The 19,551-nt window shown below is 46.4% G+C and overlaps 1 protein-coding gene and 1 long non-coding RNA gene across 3 annotated transcripts in view; both read left to right on the top strand.

Moving 5' to 3' along the window:
• The window catches only part of LOC129783691 (golgin subfamily A member 2-like), a 70,957-nt gene that overhangs the window by 16,352 nt on the left and 35,054 nt on the right, over positions 1-19,551 (top strand). For both annotated transcript variants that reach the window (XM_055793980.1, XM_055793979.1), the window contains exons 16-18: positions 18,581-18,619; positions 19,130-19,192; positions 19,435-19,528. In XM_055793980.1, coding sequence (XP_055649955.1) covers positions 18,581-18,619; positions 19,130-19,192; positions 19,435-19,528 — 196 coding nt within the window. The remainder of the gene's footprint in view (positions 1-18,580; positions 18,620-19,129; positions 19,193-19,434; positions 19,529-19,551) is intronic.
• Positions 9,556-15,785, top strand: LOC129783692 (uncharacterized). The gene is made up of 5 exons (XR_008745499.1): positions 9,556-9,665; positions 10,681-10,803; positions 14,681-14,815; positions 15,427-15,470; positions 15,610-15,785. It is a non-coding gene; the product is annotated as an uncharacterized LOC129783692 (long non-coding RNA).

Genomic DNA, 19,551 nt, shown 5'->3' with positions numbered 1-19,551 from the left:
CAATACGATGGCTTTTCCTGCTTTGTATCTGTTTGGCATTTTGGTTACGCAGCTGTCATGTGGTCTCACTGAGAAGCCAGTTGAATAGGGGTGGTGTTTGTACCCACCCTTGCAGAAGGTGAATTGGACAATGGTAACTCGAAGGTCAGCTGGGGAAAGTTAAGAGAAGCAGCCAGTTAGGAAGGGAATTCAGGAAGCCAGCTGTTAGCAGTTCAGAGAGCAAGCTTGTGTGAACCTGAGCCTGTGAGGGAAGAAACTGCTCTTTTGTTTATTTTTGGTTTTGGTTTTTTTTCTTCCTCCCCAGTCAGTGGCTTAAGTTACCCTTGAAATAAAGGCAGCTGCTCCTCTTCTGGGAAAAGTACTGTGTGCCAACTGACATGCTCCAGACATTGGCTTTAAATTCCTGACGTGTTTGACAACTTTTAAAATCACAAGCTTGTATACCATCTGATCTGGGTGTGTAATACAGACTCTGGAAATGCACAAAGTTTCTGAGCCAGATTTTTAAATTAAGAGAATAGGTTTTAATCAAACAAATAGTGAATATAAAATTGGTAGGGAGGAGCTGTCTAGTTCAGCCTGTTTTACAGGGCTAAAATCCAAGCTTTTTCATTTTAATCTCCTTCTCCCTCTCCTTTTTTTTCTTTTTCATTGAACATCACCGTGTGTTGGAGCACTTTAAGGTTGCAACATGGATCATGTGGCAGGATGCTATCAGGGGAAAGGCTATGCAGAAGTGGCATGTTAACATTTTGCCATGACTTTTTGTTTTTTCTTGGCAGTTCTCAAGTCAGGCAGGGAGTCTGGATGCAAAGCAGCAGTTGCAGGTGGCACTGGAGAAGGCAGGCCTGGAAACCCAGGTTGCTCAGGGGTTGTACGAAATGACATCCACATCTTCATGTCTGTAGAGAAACTTGTGTGGCAGAAGAATGCAGGCTGAGCTTTGCGTTGACACTGGTTTCTTCAGGCTTTATCCCTGAAGCAGTCACTGCCAAATTTATTTAGCCAATGTGATTTTCTTTGTGTTTTATTTTGTTTTGAACAGCTCTCGGAGTCAGTTCACCAGCTCCAGGCAGAAAGAGATCAGTATGTAGGGGAACTGAAGGAGGAGCAGAGCATTTGGCAGCAGCAGGTGCAGCAGCTCTCTGAACAGGTAACACCAGGGGCAGCATCACAGCTGCTTTAGACCAACACAGGCAGGAGTGAATGCACCATGAACATTGTTTTAACTTTTATTGTGTGGCCTTGCAGGTCCATGCAATGGCAGACAAGAAGGAGGAGCATATGGCCTGAGGAGATGATGACGTGGACTCCTGAGTTCGACCAGAAGACCTTATTATAAGCGTGGGTTTTGGACTAATAAAATCCTCGTTTTCTGTTCACGCGCCCCATACTAAAGTATCGTTGGTTCACACAAGTCTTGGCTACATAGAATTGGTTAATTACTAAGCTGCAAATGCACTGAACCTCTTGCATTTTTTTTCTCTCTTCTTTCTTATCTCTGTGAGTTTCATGTTCTCAGCCAGCCGCCGAGATGTGGCATCGCGCATCCGCTCTGGCCTTGCTTCATATCGCATCTTCCTTCCAGGCGTTCAGCCAACCTTATCGTACTTTCTCTCTTCTTTAGCCTTCAAGGCCCTTCACAGGCATCGTGGCCTCCAGCACTGGACATAAAGCTCTCTACAATTCCCCCGTCTTTATTTTGAACAGAAACAACATTAGAGGTTAAACTACTTTTGAATCATAGATCTTACACAGTTCAGCGTACAGGGAATAATGGTCAATATAAGTACAATTAGCAATAACAGTATTCCTCTGCGAGTTGTAAACTCCTGCAACCATCTGGTGGTTCCCCAAGACTTGAAAAGATTCCGCAACCAATCTCCCAATAGTTCATGCTGTGAGCCCTGTGACATGTCCTTCAATTCTTGTAACTGAGTGTGAATCGATGCGGAATGGCCCGGAAGGTTCATACAACACATTCCTTAGTGCTGTGCACTATAGGCTACTGCAGAGGAACGAAGCTGGGTTAATTAGCATTGATAATATACAGCCGTGGGCTGGCTTCAGGGGCGGTGGGTGGGCTGGTGTAGACAGGGTGCAGCTGTGGCTGGTTCTGTGAAGCGGTTGGGCAGCCGAGGAAGAGAGGGCAGCCGAGGAAGAGAGGGCAGCCGAGGAAGAGAGGGCAGCCGAGGAAGAGAGGGCAGCCGAGGAAGAGAGGGCAGCCGAGGAAGAGAGGGCAGCCGAGGAAGAGAGGGCAGGAAGAAGCAGAGAGGGTGAGTGTGCCCTGGATGAGTCAAGACGAGACGAAAAGGCAGCAGAGGGACTGCCATGAAAAGTGTGGTGGTAAAAGACCTTGTTGCAGCTGGCTAGTTTGGAGAGTGCTGTGGCAGGCTACTCGCTGCTGTTCTCTTAGCTTCTACAGGTGAGATCACATTCCTCCTTTCTTTCTGTCTCATCCTGGTTTCTTCTCATACTCCCTCAAAGTTATTTGGCTCTTTGCTGCAGGTTCTCAGCTGCACATTATCAATGTCAAAACAACCCACTGTCTATGTTTTCTACAATTCACCCCTGTTTGTGGGTTTTAGTTTTGTTTCTTTGTTGTTTTTTATTTTGTAAAAGGTTGCTTTACCATGTTATGGAATTTTCATCCCTTTTTCTTTTGTTTTCTGTCTCATTACTTAATTACCAATTTTGGCCTTATTTTATGTGTACATTTGTACATTTCAATCAGGTTCACAAAATGTTAAAGTTGTTATCGGTGCATTTCATACAGAGGTCAACATACAGGTTTATGATTATTTACAAGAACATGCAATAAGCTATGAAAATTGTATGAAAATACTTTTCAGAAACTTCAAATAAATGAGCATGAGAAATTGTGTTTAACTTGTAAATTCTACGTATAAGCTGTTAAGAAACATTTTCTATCCTAAAATGAATAGATAAAACCTATTTAAAAGCTCTTGAAATCTTGCCCTTGGGCGAGTGTTCCGCTGTGCCTCCATTCTAAAGCATGGAAGTGGAAATTGTGTAGAGCAAAGTTTTACTTTAAATAACTGCTCAACTGTTACTGCTGCTGTTCAAAGAACCTGAAAGCATACAACGAAGACTTGGAACTAAACAAACATCTGAGTGGACACCTCTAGATTGTTACTGGAATTAAATGCAGAAGTTAACTATAAAAGTTTCTCAAAATGTTCTGGATGCTTTGTGTTGGTTGTTTATAGATAGATATATAAAACTATACACAAACAGGGAAATAAAAAAAAAGCTTAAAAAAATAGGGAAAGATAATCGTATACAGTTATTTATAGCTTAGTCACCTTTTTTTTTTGAAAAAAAATTGTAGATAAACTATTACCTGAACATGCAGTACATCCACAACTCTGAATTAATACTGGTTTTGTAGTGTGATATAGTCCTGTATGAACCATAAATCAACTACGTGTTAAATCACTCTTCTCCATCGCTGTTGTCACTATCTTTGAGCTTCGTAACAATGCCTAGGTCACAATCCTTTAGCTTAGGGAACTTAACCAGGTGAAAATGCAAGCATCTATTTCTAAGACAAATTTGCAGAATGCAGTTTAGCCACAAGTCACTTTATGGAGAGATACTATGTTGTATGGCGTATAATCTATGAGAAGTGAGAAAATGGTGTTCCTGAAAGAAAACGCTTCTCTAGATCGTTACTTTGGAACGGGTTTTGCACCTGCTATACTGCAAGAATCCCCTAAGCAGTGATGTATCTTTGTGGACTTTGAGATATCTGTGTGATTAGGTTTAAGCTTAACACGCAAACTGATTTCAAGTACAACTCTAGGCACAAGCGTGGGAAAGAGCATGCTGTCGGGACACAATCTTTCTCGCTTACAAGGTATCAAATGGTACGTTACTCAAGTTAAAGTCTAACTTCTACGACAACTTCATTTTCACCAAAGGAGCTGCAGTTAAGTACACAAACTACTGCAGCTCAACTGAAGTTTCACCACTGCGACGGAGTACAGAATACTTTTCCCACCGACCTTAAAGGTTGTGGTGGTGGTGATGAAGGGGTGACAGATACTTGACTTTTAACCCAAAACAAATTTTCAGCTGTGTTAAATTCACCTGTACACAAAGAACATGTTATTCCTTCTGAGGCAACAGCTGAGGATTTGAACAGTCTGTTTTCACCTTGAGCTGTTCCCAATGTAGAGGTTATGAAAAAAAGAAATAATTCAAAAGGTATTCTGTCAATGTGCTGATGCAGTTGTTTCTTAAATTCTGGTCACGCTGAAATAGAGTTATGTTCTAGCATTCATATATAGGTAGCACTCCATTACAACTTATGAACAAAATTCAGAAGTTCATCTTATCTCAAATTTCTTGGAATTTGATTAGGTTGCAGTCTTATTAAAGTCACTTTTTTTCTTCTTTTTTTTCTTTTTTTTTTTTCCCTTTTTTTTCTTTTAGTTCTTTTTTTCTTTTTTTCTTTTTCTTTTTTTTCTTTTTTTTTTTGTTCTTTTTTTTTTCTTTTTTTTTTTTCTTTTCTCTTTATGCAACCGGAGACACTTTACCATAACAGAGAAGCCCATATTTACATCTCTGAGCCCGGACACAAAACGCAGCTGCACATACCACCAGGCTCAGGGCAGAAATCATTCACGCAGTTACATAGCTATGTACCACTACATGCATGTGGACACCTATTTGTCACTAGATAAGCATGTTCATCTTTCCTCCTCTCCTTCACAATACCTAGCTGTTCTCTCATCTCGTTAGGTCAGCCATTCCCCATTTTCCTCTCCTGTATCTCTCTTCAGACGTTCTTTATCCTCCTCTTTTTTGCTTGTGAATTGTGGCAAGGCAAAGGTTGTGTGTAGCTGGGTGCCCATGACCTGATTTGTGTCACAATCAACTAAACGCTGAATACAGGACAAAAAGGCATGGGAGACAGAAGGCAAACATCAATATGGTGGTTAAGGTGATTATAATAACAAGCCAGGAAAAAAAAAAGAAATAGTATTGTAGTATTACTTTCTTTAGCAAGCTAGCAGCCTTATTTACGAAGCACGTGAAGAGCGTGCACTGTTCTTACAGAAGAGATTAGAGAAGCAAAAATGTGTTACGCTGCATTCCAGAACTCAACCTGAGAGTTACAGTCTGCTGTGAGTTCTGGGTTATAACCATTTGACATGTGTTGGGGTTGCGACTGTGCAAGGGCTGCGATGCCCATTTGCAATTTTCATTGGCATTATCACAGCTAGTTGTTTTGAAAGCAACCCTTGAGCTTCCTCATGCTCGACTTGTTGCAAAATATTCTGAAGCCGATCAATAAAGTTAGTCTATGACTCTCTAGGACCCTGCAAGACCGTGGCGAACGACGCACTAGAGGCTCGCCCAGACTCCCGTATCCCCCTACCCGACTGCCTTCATAGCCATCTCCTCCATCTGCAAATAGCTGTCCCTGGGATGCCTTGCCTGAGTCACAGGATCGGTCAGCACAATTATTTTCTCCAGCCAACGGCTCACAGTTCACAGCAATTCCCCGATTAAGCTTTTCAATCGAGGCCACTACACATAGCTCGCAAAAATCAGATAACCACATCATGCACTGCGTCGGCGTGCGTACAACACAAAGCGATGACTTCCAATAATCACGTGGTGTGAGTGTATAAGGCTCTGCCATCGCTTCAAGAAGGGAACAGCAAATGTACTATGAATTCCCCCCTTCCCGCACGGCTTTAACAGCCTCGTATTGCACAGGCTGCCACTCTGCAGGTTGATTTGGCTGACAAAATACTGAACGTGCCATGGCGCCTCCCAAATGCCCTCGCTTAAGCGCTTCCCGCCTGCATTGCTGCCACTGATCCCTCAGACCCCCTTTCACCCTCCCCGAAAATACAGCCAGTGCATCAGGGGGAGGAGGAAAAAGGTCTAGCTCCTCTTCCGGGTCTATAGGACCTGGGTCAAAAGGTTTATCAGTGTCAATGGAATCATTGTCTGAGTTGTCCTGTTCCCGCGCTTGGTCCTGTGCTGTGAGGGTCGCTGCAATCAGTGACAGGAGCTTTGGGGGCAGAGGAGGTGTGGACGGAATCGCCATCGCTGACGGTGTGTTGAGAAGAGCCGCGCTGTCGGGGGGATTTACAGCCTCCCCCGGTTTAGCGCTGTTAGTCGAATTAGCCCACACTTGGCAAAGAGAAGTCAGAATTTGCCACCAAGGCGCTAAACACATGCCTGCCACGGAGTCCTCCTCCACGGCAGCATCACACAATCGCCTGCTGACCGCTTGCCAGGCAGGAATTTGCAAAGTGCCATCAGGTGGAAAGTCCAGCACTTTGTCACGGATCCATTCTAGCAGAGTCACTAGCTGCGGACCCATCATCACGTTCTCTAATAAAGTCTGTGTAAAAGGAGAATATAGTGCGTTTTGCATGACAAGTTTTCCGTAGCTCCTTAATCATTTCCCAGTGAAATGCCTGATATTGGCCTGGGTGTCTATCTTGTAATATCACGGGAAACGCGTGCGCTCCCTCTTTCATGCTTTCCAAGCGCACTCTCCTCCACCCCTCTGTAATCCGTCTGCCGATATCATTTTCATCATCGCCGCTGCTTCCCTTATTACCGCTCTGCCGCACCACTCGCTTCTTCCTTACTTTTGACTGTTCCTTTTTTAGCCGCAAAAACGAAGTGTGCTGCTCCAGTTCCTCCAGGCTGTAGCCTCTGTAGCAGTCAAGGCAATTCGGCACCTACCCCTTACTGGGTAGCGCTGCCACACCGTCACCATTAAGAGTCCTCAGAAAACATTTGACTAATAGATGTTCCAGTTGTCTCAGAATAGAGGTTAAGAATTTGCTCCCAGGTTCATGCACTGTTTTATAGGCTCTTAAATAAGCGAATTCCTGAGAAATGCGACAGCTGCTTTATTCAGACAGGACAGTTCAATACAACTTCACCTTTTGCCATTCACCACAGAAATGATACAGAACCTCTAGCTACCCGAGCAGTTAAGTACAAAAATGCAGAATACCCAGACTCACCCAGATGTGATCATAAAACAAAACCAACCCCCAAGCCACCACAACTTCAGCCTTCTTCCCTTGCTGCTTCTGAGGGTTTTTTCTTTTCTTTCAAAGCAGCTATTACATTGCACGTTTGCATGCCCTCGCTTCCTCTATTATTCAGTAACCAAACAGCCCCTGGATGTTGGAGAGAAGCAAGGTCTCCACGGGAAGAGTCTTCACATCAACCTGAATTACGGCCTTTCCAAGAAACGAAAAAAAAAAAAAATACTGTCCCATCAGACAGGAGACAAAATTATCCAAAGTCCTACATCCCTTTCCCACAAGCAGGACACAGTTGACAGATTCAACAGCTTTCGCGTTGTAAAGCTTCTCAGAAATAAGGCAGCTAATCCACACACTGTTGCAATGTACAGTTGCTGCGAGGCATAAACACGAAAGCTACAGATGAGTAGACCCTCATTTTGAGTTGGTTTTTTTTTCCCACATCGACTTACAAAAAAACCCCAACCCACCTGAATTCTCAGAATCAAGTAGAAACAGGAATAGGCTGTGGTGAACTCAATTTATATCTATGTCTCTTATCTGTAGCTAGTGAAAAAAAAATGTAAGGTGGTAAAGCAAAAAAGCTTTGGGAACAGCCTTTGTTGCTCTGCCATTTCCATTCTCTGTACTACACGTGACCTTAGAAAATAACACTCCTTTGCAACAAATAACCCACAGAGATACCCTCTCTTTAAAAACCAAGCAGCAACTTTATCTCAAAAGAGCTGCTAATAAGCAGCTGCCACAGTAGGTCATAAGAAACCACAGTAAAGCAGTTGCGCTACCCTGTAAGCGGCACCCGCCTCTTTCCAGGCCCTTTGCTTGCCTGGGAAACACCTCTGCTGCTTGAACACCAACGTTTAACCCACTTGCTTCAGACAGGAAAGAAATAAACCCTTGATCAGGATGGAACAAACAAGGAAACGGTTTTATCTGGGGCTAAACCGGGCAGGTCATACAAGCCACAATCTCAGTTTTAATTCTCACATGAGCAAGGCCTTCTGGTAGCATGATGTGTCATAGCATCATTCATTCCCAGTTTGCAGGTAATTGCCCCAGCAACACCTGGGGTAAAGTTAAAATCCTCCTATCCGAGCTCCTAGTAAAACCTGGGTTTGCTTTACCAAATAAAGTGGAAAGAGTTCTCTCTTAACGGGTCGCATAAATCAAGACAACGCTGTAACCAGTGTTGCACAACACCATGATAAAAACAGTGGCCTAGGAGGATGGCTTTTAGCTCTAGCCCTAGACCATTTTTCTTTTTTAAACAAAAATAATTGAGGCATCACAGCGGACACTGAGCTCGCCAAGGACATACTCAGACAATAATTGTGCAGTTTCCTGGTCTAGAGCAAGGTCTTTCTGTTTCAGCTCTTTGATTTCATACTGCAGGGCTTCTTGGCTGGTTCCATTAGGTTGGCAGGACGCGGGAGGGGGGAATCTGTAGAGCACAGAGAACACATTTCACGCCACCTCTGGCCAGGGGAAGATGCTGCAGTGCTGGGGGGCACTAATCAGAAAATATGCTGATGTGTCAGTGGATAAAAGTGGATAAAAGAGGAGAAAAAAAAGGAAAAGCGCGTCTCCTGGGCAGGGAGGGGGGGAGCTCAGGTAAAATATTGATGGGTTTCTGTAACGTTAGCCCGCCCCCCATCATATTCTTCGGCATTTTGTAGATTTACAGCGTCAGGTGAAAATAAAAACGTAAACCCCACCACTTCGGTGTTCAGAGGCGCTGCCAGGAGGGGGCAGCGCCGGGGGGCGAGGCCGGCAGCTCCCCCCCAAGAAAACACACCCCCGGCCGTGCCGTGCCGTGCCGTGCCGACGGGGCAGGCCATAGACGGCGGCCGGGGCAGCCCTGGAGCAGGGCCCGCTCCCCCCAGCCCGCGCAGGGCCTCACCGGGGACCTGAAGCCGGCCGCGGCGCTCCGCCGGCCGCCACCGGAGGCCCTGGGCAAAGCAGAGCGGCGCCGCGTCAGGGGCCGGGCCGCGCCGCCTCAGCGCAGGCACGGCCCGCGGCGGGGGCGGGGAGCTGGGACACGGCTCCTACCTCCTGGGCCCGGGCCGCGGGGCACGCTGGGAAGTGGAGTTTCCCAGCGACAGGGCCCACTGTGCCGTCAGCGCTGGGGAACAAACGTCTCCGGGAAGCTGCAGGTGAGCTCTGGGTGGGGCACGCCGGGCAGCCAGGTGTCACCCGAGCAGCGGGCAGTGCCGGGTGTCACCCGAGCAGCGGGCGGTGCGGGCTGTCACCCGAGCAGCGGGCGGTGCGGGCTCCAACATGGGGAGCAGGCACTGCAAGGTGGCACGTGCTCCTCAAGTGAACGAGGGAAAAGCGGAGCTGCCGGGCCCGGCGGGGCACGGAGATGGGCTGCAGCCCGGCCACGAGCCCCGGCCGGTAGAGCCCGGCCATGAGCCACAGCCCGGCGCCCTGCCGGAGCGGGCGGAGCCCGGCGATGAGGCGGAGCCCGGCGATGGGCCAGGCCTCCAGGGCTGCAGCGGAGGCTGGGCGGGCCCTGGCTGCTGCCGCTGGTGGGCGAAGCTAAGGCGGCGCAGACGCGGGGCGGGCGTGGCGGGCGGCAGCGAGCAGAGCAGGCGGGTGGCGGGCGAGGAGAAGGTGAGGGGCGGCGGGGGCCGGGTCGGGCTGGGCCGGCGGTGCCGTGGGTCCGCCGGGTTCGGTTTGGCGGTTCCCCCCCCCCCCCCCCCCCCCCCGACGTCCCCCACACCCTTTTTTGGGTTTTTTGGTCTCATTTTACTGATTTCCCCACATTGATTTTCTCCCCGGCGGGCCGCGGCAGCGGCGTATGTGAAAGTCCTAGGTAGGGGAAAGTGTCCCGGAGCGGTTCGGGCTTCCATTTTGGAATTCTGCCAATAATGGGTCCTTCTTTCCCCACCTGGAGGCCGAGGCGCGGCCCGGGCTGCGGGCTGGGGAAAGGGGCAGTTGACCGAACTGCCTGGGGCTTGCTTGGCTGGGGGCTTCACCCTGCTGGAGCACGAGCGATTCGGCTCGGAAGACCTAGCCGAAATCAAGCGAATGGCTTATCAGACTAGCTTTTCCGGGGTGAAGTGGGTGTGATTGAAAAATCCGTTGTAGGTTGCTTCTGCCCTTAGTTCACAGTGACTACGCTGCTTGTATTAACATGGCATTTGTCTGTAAGGGTTGTACTTTTCCTTCTCAAAGTCTTTCACAGAGTGGGAGATCTTACTGTCAGGTGTTGATGTTTCACTTAATGTTCAGATTTAATTGCCCTTTATTCATTTTTCCTCAATGCTCTTTAGTTATAACGCTAAAAAAACCCACCCCAAGATACTTCTTTTCATCTCCTTTTAGTTGCAGGATGGAGTATCAAGTCGTTTCCCAAAAACTCTTAGCTGTATGCAGAAGTGGAACGTTTGCAGCTCTGAGCCTCTTGTCGTAAACTCGTCACATTAGATCTTACTTTAGCCTTTTTTTTGGACGTGTTTTGATTTTTATTTTTCTTCCCCCCGGGTGACAAACTCATTGAAGAGCATTTCTCTTGTCCTTACGCTTGGTCTTTTTGCCCAGTGGAGTTGGGGCTGGGGGGTTGACGTCATTCTCACAGAAGGCATATTCTGTTTGGATTACAGATTATTATTATTATTTTTCACAGCTGAAGGAGTATCAGCAGAAAAATAGCCCTGGAGCAGCTGCAGGAACTAAGAAAAAACGCAAAACTAAAGATGACTGTCGGCCCGAGACACCCACGGGCGATGACCAGCAGCCTCCAGAGAATGTGAGTGCCTCGGTCTTTGTCCCAGCTCATTTGCTACCTCCTTGTTCTCTGGTTTTCTGAACAACGTGACTAGAGCCGGGAAATGGTTATGCGGGTGTAATAGATGACTGGCGCAGCTGCCTGTATCGCCAGCACGCGAAGCGTGCCACAATAGTTAGCAGCTACCGCTGCTGGAAGGTGCACACTAGAGCTCAGGGTACGTGCCAAAGCCGCGTGGGATCATGCGGTGCTGTCACGCAGCCCTGGGTGTGCCCAGAGCTGCTGCTTTGAGCTGCGTGCTCCTGGCCAGCTGGAGGATGCCGGTTTCTTTGGCTCCCTCCGATCGACACTTTCTCTCTGTCCTTTTCTGAGCCGTTTCCCCTTTTCTTTGACCTCCTTCAGATTCAGAACATTCTGAAGGTGCCGGTGTCGGACCTGAAGCGCTCCAATGGGGTAGCCATACCGTCATTGGACAGGGGGAAGGTGAGGCAGTGCTCGTGTCCCTCGCAGTGACTCGCTCTCCCTACTGCATGCTTCAGGTTCTGTTTACACTGACCTCGATTTCTTGGGTGGAGCCTTGTCCTGACATACCCGCTGTCAGTTGCTTGAGTTCTGTTGCTGTTCTTATTAACATGGAGCTAGTTGTTAGCATGCGTTTCCATTGCTCGTAAAGTGCTTGCGCCCTTCTGGTTTGTGTCGAACTGAACGTGTGAAAAAGTGAACCTTGTCAAAACCTCTTCCTCGAGACAGCTGAGCTTTGAGGAAAAGGAGGAGTGTGGGGTGAGGCGATAAACTAACTGAGCTGCTGAGGACAACTGCAGTAGGGAGAGGTAGTGTTTTCTTAGTCTGTATTTCTCCCGCTGTGCGTGTCGTTGCTGTATTTCCTACGGCCTTGTTTCGGAAGGGCATGACTCTGCTGATCTCCAGGCAAGCAGCTGCCCTGAGGAAGCTGTCTAGTTATTCCTGCCAACCCATTTTACAGCAGGCGATGAAACTTGCGCAGGGGATGTACAGTCTGGCAAGTTCCAGTACTGGGTTTAAATAGGTTTGGGCAGGAAGTCGGATCCTTTGAGTCAAGCGTTTACAGGCTTTAGCGTCTTCATGTTGCCAGGCTTCTGAAGAGGAAAGGGCAGGAACTATGCCAATAAGCAATAGAAACGTGTTCAGGCACAAACATAAAACCCCAGCCTTTTAAAAAAAATTCTTTTCAGGCAGTTTATTTAAATGTAAGGCTTGATCAAATTGTGATAGAAGCTCAGGGAAGTCACATTTGGTAGCCCAGAATTGTCTTCCACTGTTGCTGTAGCAAAGCTCTGATTTTCGTTCCACTTGCATCATTTTGGTAGCTTATTTTCCTACCATTGTTTCAGTTCAGTTGTCGTAAAGTAACTCCTATTTACTACATATCCGTGCGTCTTTTATCAATAAGCGTAACTATAGTAATCACCAGGGGTACCAGTTAGATGCAGTGAAACCTGCAAGACGGAATGGAGTTCACTCTGGTTTGCCTTTGTATTCCTTTTCTCCTTTTTTTGTGTGATAATACAGCAGCCGTTCTGTCCAGCAGACAGGGTGAAAAGCTGAAAGTCCCTCCAGCTGGAGCTTGTACGTGTAGGTTGCGTACCGGTAGAACCCGAGTGACGTGACATACTGTTAGCTCTGAGGGTGCTGGGTGTGCCTGCCTAGCATCAGAAAGCATGTATTTTGACTGGAGTTTTGCTCGTGTCACGGGGATTATTTTCAGTGAATGCTCGTAAGCTCAGTTTAAGTTAGACCACAGAGAAAGAGGCTGGTTTCACACTGGAGGGTGAGGTGAAGATGGGTGGTCCAGTGCTGTTGCTGAGCTGGCATTTGGTCTTGCGGTGAAGGCCTACCTGGGTCTGCACTTTTAGTCCTGCTCTGAAAAAGGAGAATTCTGTTCCTTCTTGTTTTCCCAGTTTTCTCCCCGCTCTCGTTTTCTTAGCACGGAGAGATACATTTTGATCTGATTGGCTGTTATGTGGACTGTTGTGTCTGGGGTTTCAGAAATCATTTGAAAACTGATCGTGAATTGCAATATGGCATGAAAGGTTTCTTTTTCCAGTTGCCGTCTTGTACAAATCCTGCGTCAGGAAAATGCTGTTCAGAAGCTCACTTGACGCTAATAGGGCAGAAAAGCTGATTGTTGGCACGAGCTTCTGCTGCCATTGGTGTCTTTAATGCGAGGCAGACCCTTCCCATCTCAGCCACTTCAGCTTTCTTGGCTGTGAAACACAGAAAGCCCAGCAAAACGGGACTCCGTGTGCGAAAGCAAATGGATCAAGCATGGCGTGCCAAGCTGAGCAGAATTACTTTTTTTTGCTATGTTATTAGAACCTCACGATGCATAATTTCCCGAGAAGTGTCTTGTTCCTAATTCTCTCTGATTCCAACAAATCCAGCTGTTCAAATAGTTTATTGAGTTGTTGGGTTTTTTTTAAATTTATTTCAAAACTGATGGTGGAGGAAGAAGGAAGGTCTTGTGGTTAAGGCACATTACTGTTTTTTGCATCTTGAAGCATTAAGCAAACAGAATGTCTGGACCAGAAGAAATGAAGGAAACATTTTTGACATGTACTGGTGAAGGCATTCCTCTTGTCCATCTGATGTTTCATATTGAGGAGTGTTTGAACCAATAAGGGTGAGGTGACCTGTAGCTGGAAGAAGTAAGGGAATTCCTGACCTTCCTAGGAGCACCTAACATACGTTTTTCCTTGAGAGCACAAGTATCTGTCCTGCGAAAAAGAAACGGAGAAAATTCTGTTTGTTTCCCTCTGCAGTCTTCCACTTTATTGCTTTCCTAAGATGTCTTCACCATTACCGTATTCTTGCTGCTTGATTCACGAGAAAAGTGCTGAGCAGGTAGACGGGGAATGCCAAGAGAGAGATTTCTGGTTCCCTGTGAAGTGCCAAGAAGGAAGTGACTGAAGTAGGAGGGAACCCTTGCAGGTGGCATTGCAAAGAGCTGTGATACATTGGGGGGTTGAATGTTGAAAACGATTATCTCGTTTGTTTTGTAGTGGTTTTAAATTATGGCTTAGCAGAGCTGGATGATGAAATAAATTGCCATGAAACGCTAGAGCACTGCTCTGGGTCTTCATGGCTCTCTGATGCTGTACAAGATAAATGAAGTTGTCGGGTTCACTGTGGGTAGAGGTGTCGTCAGATGCTGTTCGTCCTCCCACGAAGGCTGGATGAGAACTTGCATTGCTGTCCAGGAACAAGTTTTTGGCCCTTTTCTGTTTAGTTCCTTCTAGTCATGGGATTCATAGTTCCATGAGGGCCACTGGCACCTGCTCCCAGCCACGCTGAGTTTGGCCTGTTGGTAAATGTCCTCCTTCTAAACTTGTGGTTCATAGCGTGCCGCACATTTCACCAAGATTTACAGGGAGCGTTTGAGTTTGACTCAAAAACCTACCAGTTTTCAGGTAGTCACTGACCTGTTCTTTTCTGTCTTAATCTGCATCCAGCGACCTCTGTTTTCCCCAGATACGTCCTGAAGGTAGCGCTTTTCAGAGCAGAGTGGCCACCATCTGGCTTTGCCCTCGCTCGCTTCTTGGTGTGTCCTTTGCCATTAATCTAGAGTGTGAACTTGAAGAGTTGGGTGACGTTACTGCCCCATGTTAAAGCAGCGAGTTTGATGATGGGACGCTGGTTCTTCAGACTGGCTCTGAGAGGGCACAGGTCTGGGACAGTGTTTGTTTGTGGGTTGACGCAGTCACCTGTTTGCTCTGGGGAGAACACAGGTTCCCTTCCACATGGTTTTACATGATTGATTGTTTACATCTAGTTTTCACAGGCAGATCACAAGGTGACGTCTTGACGTGCGTTTGTTCATTTTGCATGAAGGCTGTAATTCCTGCGATGTGTTTTGTGACAGGCATACTTTGACAGTGATGTTGCCACTCGTAGCGCTGAACAGCTTGCTCCCAATGTCCCTGTGCTATCGAACAGCGACAGTCTACCTAATTGTCGTTCTGCTCTGTCTGCTCCTGGGAGCGTGCAGCTGACACAGGTTTGTGAATTATCATGACTGTTGTTATTGAATCATTGAATATTGGTTTGTGATACCATGTTTTTTTTGAGAAAGATGATCTTCATAAATATGAGACGACTAGTTCAGATTTTCTCCAGTTAAAAACACTACATTCTCCACTCTGCATCTAGTCATGTTCTGTGAGAGCAGAGAGAGCACTAGCATGCACGTGCCCCTGCATTTTCCAGAGCTGTTTTCTTTCCCTTTCTCTCCTGTTAGCAGGGAGTACCCTTAATAAGACAGGTCTCCAGTTAGATCAATCTGTGTTTCCTTTTGGTACTTAAAGATTCAGTTCAGTTTTTTTCCAGCAAAGCGAAGTGTTGATTATGCTGGTAAATAGTAACAGCACACATAAAGCCTGTACCGTTTAGTGTTTCTCCATTCCAGGAAACCTGGGCTCACAGCGCTCAGAAATTATGTGTAAGCCAGGACTGAGGTGGTGGTTTTAAGCTCCTGTTTCTCTGGGAAACAGTAATTACTGCTACTGTGGAATCTGAGCCCAGATGTAATCAAGTCTTAGTGACAACATTCACCAATGTGACTCCCATCTTCTTTTACAGGCTTGTAAGTTTTTGTGTTTCGATCCACAGATTCATGAAGCTGAGGATCATAAAAATGCTTTGGATGAGAACAGGTGAGTGTCTGTGTGTGTTTATCAAACAGCTTTGCAACAGGATCCCAACAAATCAAGGCTTTATACCTCCCCAGTGCTGTTCTGATTGGGGCAGTTCTCTGGGAGAAATTGTCATCAGAAGGTCTTCTTTTGTTCCCAGGTCTTTATCATCAACAGAAAGTCTCCGCCAGTTGTCTGAACAACTCAATGGCCTGGTTTCTCAGGTACGGCCTCGTTTTGATCCATTTGTCCTATTAATTCTCTTGATATTTGATGTGGAGCTTTAAGCAGTCAGCTCAAGAAAACACTCTTCAATCTCAGAGGTGTCTGCAGTCATCCTACTAAACAATATAGTATTTAAGCATTGAGAAGCAAAAAAATCCTGGTTTAGAACGCAAACTTTCAGCAGTAGGAAGAAAAGCTGAGTGGGATGAATGGACAGCATGTATTCATGGAAAGATGTATTCTTGATTTAGTGGAAAAGAATCGGAAATCAACCTGCATCATTCACATTAGCTTGTGGCAGAGGGAGTCTGCATCTGTCCTTACCCGGAAAAGTATGTTTTCTGTGTGTGGTAATTTGGAGTGAAAGGTGCTATAAGGAGTGTTATTAGGGTAGTCACTTCTTACGTAGTAGTGACTTGTTGCCTTGGGGAATAAAACTGGCTGACTTGACTGCTTTGCTTGTAGTCTACATCATATGTGAATGGAGAAAGTGCTGTTTCTTCCACAAATATTAAGGAAATGGAAGTAGGTTGTTCTCAATCTTTGCCCCGCACCACCCCACCCCCCCCTTTCTTATTTGCTACTGTTGGTAACTGACTGGGACTCTGCTTTCAGCAGTGTTAGCGGGACCTAATTGAATGCACAGTTCTCGTTCATTGCTGTCTAGTGTTGTCTTGTGCTATCATCGGGTAGTTGTGATCAACACTGGGAGGCAGGTATCGGAGGTGTTTCCAGTTTGGGGACTGGGGATAATCTGGCTTCTGTTCAACTGCGGTTCTTATTTCTGAGTCACTTTTACGTCAAAATGAAGCCTTGGCAGAATGGATAAAATATGTTGATGTCTCAGCTGCTTTTGTTGAAACGGTAGATTTTTGTTTTGTTTGGAGAATCTGATTATCACAGTTTGATAGGATTTATTTTGCTGTCCTTTTTAAGTACTGCTTTTTTCCTCCCCTCCTCCTCTTCGGCTCCTTCCTTTTTCTCCTGTCTGCATGTGCCCATCAGACACGTTACCAGGAGCTGGCAGTAGCCCTGGGTTCCAGCAATCTTAACGAACAAGCAGTTCGTTACACAGATAGAGGAACTGGTAAGAAACAATCCAACCAACCAGTCTGACATGGTGCTTGCTGCTCCTCCAAGCTCTTTGGGTGTCTGCAAAGTTATGGGTTCTCTCCTAGTGCCACAAGGAAGGCTGCTTACACAGCACTCTGTAGGGAACAAAATGAGCTGCACGGAAAACCTGTTAAGGGGCTCAAAGTCTAAGGCCGCTGGTGAATGTATTGGCTCAACTGAGGAACAAGAAACAGAGTTTTGTTGTTTCCATTTAAGTGTGCTCTGCTGATCTCATCAGGCTTTCCCTGGATGATAAGCATCCTGATAAAACAGCTATTTCTGCACCTTGTCCGAATCCTTGAAACACAGAATTCTGGTGCTGGCAGCAGTGTGAAAACCTGTTTCTGCAGGTGGTGCTGCTGGTCTAACGATATCGGCAGAGTGGGAGCAGTAGGTCTCTGAGAGGGTCTGGGGCTGGTTTCTGATCATATCCTCAGCTTCTCTTGGCACGATGAGTGAACTGCTTTGTCCTGTGGCCTGCATGGATTCCCGCTGCTGCTTTTGAGCCTTCAGCTTTAACGCTGCAAGAAATGCAGCCAAGTGGACTTGTTTCAGTCTGACAAGAGCCTTTCTTGTGTGAAATGCTTTTCCCTATTGTGTTCCTCTGTAAAAGTACACTTTTTGCAAAGTTCAGCATTTCCCGGTGTACCCCGTGACCCCCCCTTGTTGTTTGGTTTTGGGGTTTGGGTTATTTTTGTTCCATTCTGTTTCTTTTTGTGTTTTAGCTGGGCTGCAGAGGAACTTGGCATAGTGCATTGTCCACCTAAGATTCTCCTTGTGTGCCTGCTTTTATGCTTGCCTGCAACTGTGTAGGGCCTTTGCTGCATTTGTGGTCTTGCCTTTGCTTTTGCTGGTTATGTTGTGCATGGGCATTGCTAGAATGAAAACCTCTCACTCATCACTCTTCCGTCTGTAGTCATCTTTCAAAATGCATTGAAGTAGTAGTAGTAGTAAAGAAAGAGCTTGGACAATGCTTGTTTTTTGGGAAGGCAAAAAAGTCCTCCTGCTTATGTAGTTAGTTACGAGGCATCTGTGAAGAAGCTGTCAGGGAGCCAAGAAGCAAATAGCAAACACAGCAGCACAGTTGTGTGGCGGCCTGGGTAGGCAGCTGCCACCTTTGTCTCCTTCACCTCATATCTAAAGGTGCATTACCTACGGACAACAAATCTCCAAATACTTCACCGGTAAGATGGAAATGGGCTAGGACAGAATTATCCCTTTTCTTTGTATCTGGCTTCAGTGCTCTCATACCACCTCCTGCAGAAGTGTGCCAACACAAGTGCGGCTCTGCATGATTTAAGGCCAGTTCTTCAGCGGAATAAAGGTCTGAGGTCTCAGTTAAAGGAAAAGACTACGTTTTTGTCTGGGTTTTTTGGTTGTGGGTTTTTTTTATTGGTGGTGTTTTTTAAAAAAACCCAGCATTTCTTGCAGTCATCCCAATACACCAGGATTACTGTCATCATTTGCACAGATGTGGGGATGCGAGTTTAACTGAAGGTGGTAGATGCTCAGATGTAGACATGGAGGGGTTTCAGCAGCGGTGTTGGAGAACAACTGTGGCAATCTACTGAGCGATGAAAAAGATGCCTGGCATATAAAGTACATTAGTGAAGGCAGCTCCAGATCTCGTATTTTTAATAGCTAAGGTGAACTTCCTAGTCCTCTACAGAAAGGGCAGTGGAAATTCTGTTTGCATGAATTGGGCATGTATCCTACTTTGTTGAAGTGAAAATGTGTTTCAGATGTATGAGAATCTTTTCTCTTGATACTGGTGCATCAATTTTCTTCCACAGAAACAGCAGAACCAGGAGGCAGTGGATCAGCTGGAGAAGGTAAAGTGTGTCCTGTTTTTGGACAGGCAGAAAAATAGTATCTCGTTCTTGGCGCAGTAGAGAGTGTAGTGGGCTGTGGCACAGGCATGTGTGGTCTTGTCTTGTGTTAGATTCAGTTTCATTTGCAGCGTAGGCTTGAATATTTTGACTTCATGCGTTAGGCCCGCCTGGCAGATAGCGTTCTTATTTTGAGAAAAGCAAACGTTTAAATACTCCTGTCTTAGAGGATTGTGGTGGAGGCAGGAGAATACAAGTCCTTGCCAGTAGCTTGCTCCTAAACGCTATCGTATTTATGCTAGCAGTGATTGTGCTGTGCTGTTACTGCCGTTCTAGGATGGATGAATAATGAAGTCGTTCAAATAAGGCAAGGCTGAAGTATGTCTTCAAAAATACTGCTGTCGTTTCGATGCTGGAAGTACTACCAATGTATCACTGCTTTTTTAGTTTGACACAAAACAAGGGTTACCTATCTACATTTTTGTGCTAAATAGACATCATTTGTTTATACAGGAAAAGATGGAGCTGGAAGAGAAATTTTCTGAAGAGCAAGCCGCGCTGAGGGAACAGCTACAGGTGAGGCAGAGCCTCCATTACAGTCATACTGCCTGCCTTCTGCTGTTCTCTGGATTACTGACCATTCGTAGTCTTTACTCGGGAAGCCACGAGCGCGTTCCTTCAGGAAAACTGGGAGTCAGCCAGACTGTACTTAACTGCACGAGCTCTTTACCTTTACTGGGTTAGCCTTTTGTGGCAACAGTGATGTTGCAATTACAAGCAAAGAAGTTTTGTGCTGAGCCGATTTTCCTTTCCCAAAGGTTCATATCCAGACTATTGGAATTCTAGTTTCCGAGAAGTCTGAGTGTCAGACGGCGCTTGCACCTACTCAGCGAGCTGCACGGGAGAAATCAGGTAATTGACTGTGAGTGCTCCAG

This window comes from Falco peregrinus, chromosome 1 (assembly GCF_023634155.1).
Source record: "Falco peregrinus isolate bFalPer1 chromosome 1, bFalPer1.pri, whole genome shotgun sequence".
NCBI lineage: Eukaryota > Metazoa > Chordata > Aves > Falconiformes > Falconidae > Falco > Falco peregrinus.
This window is presented reverse-complemented; position numbering and strand designations above follow the sequence as displayed.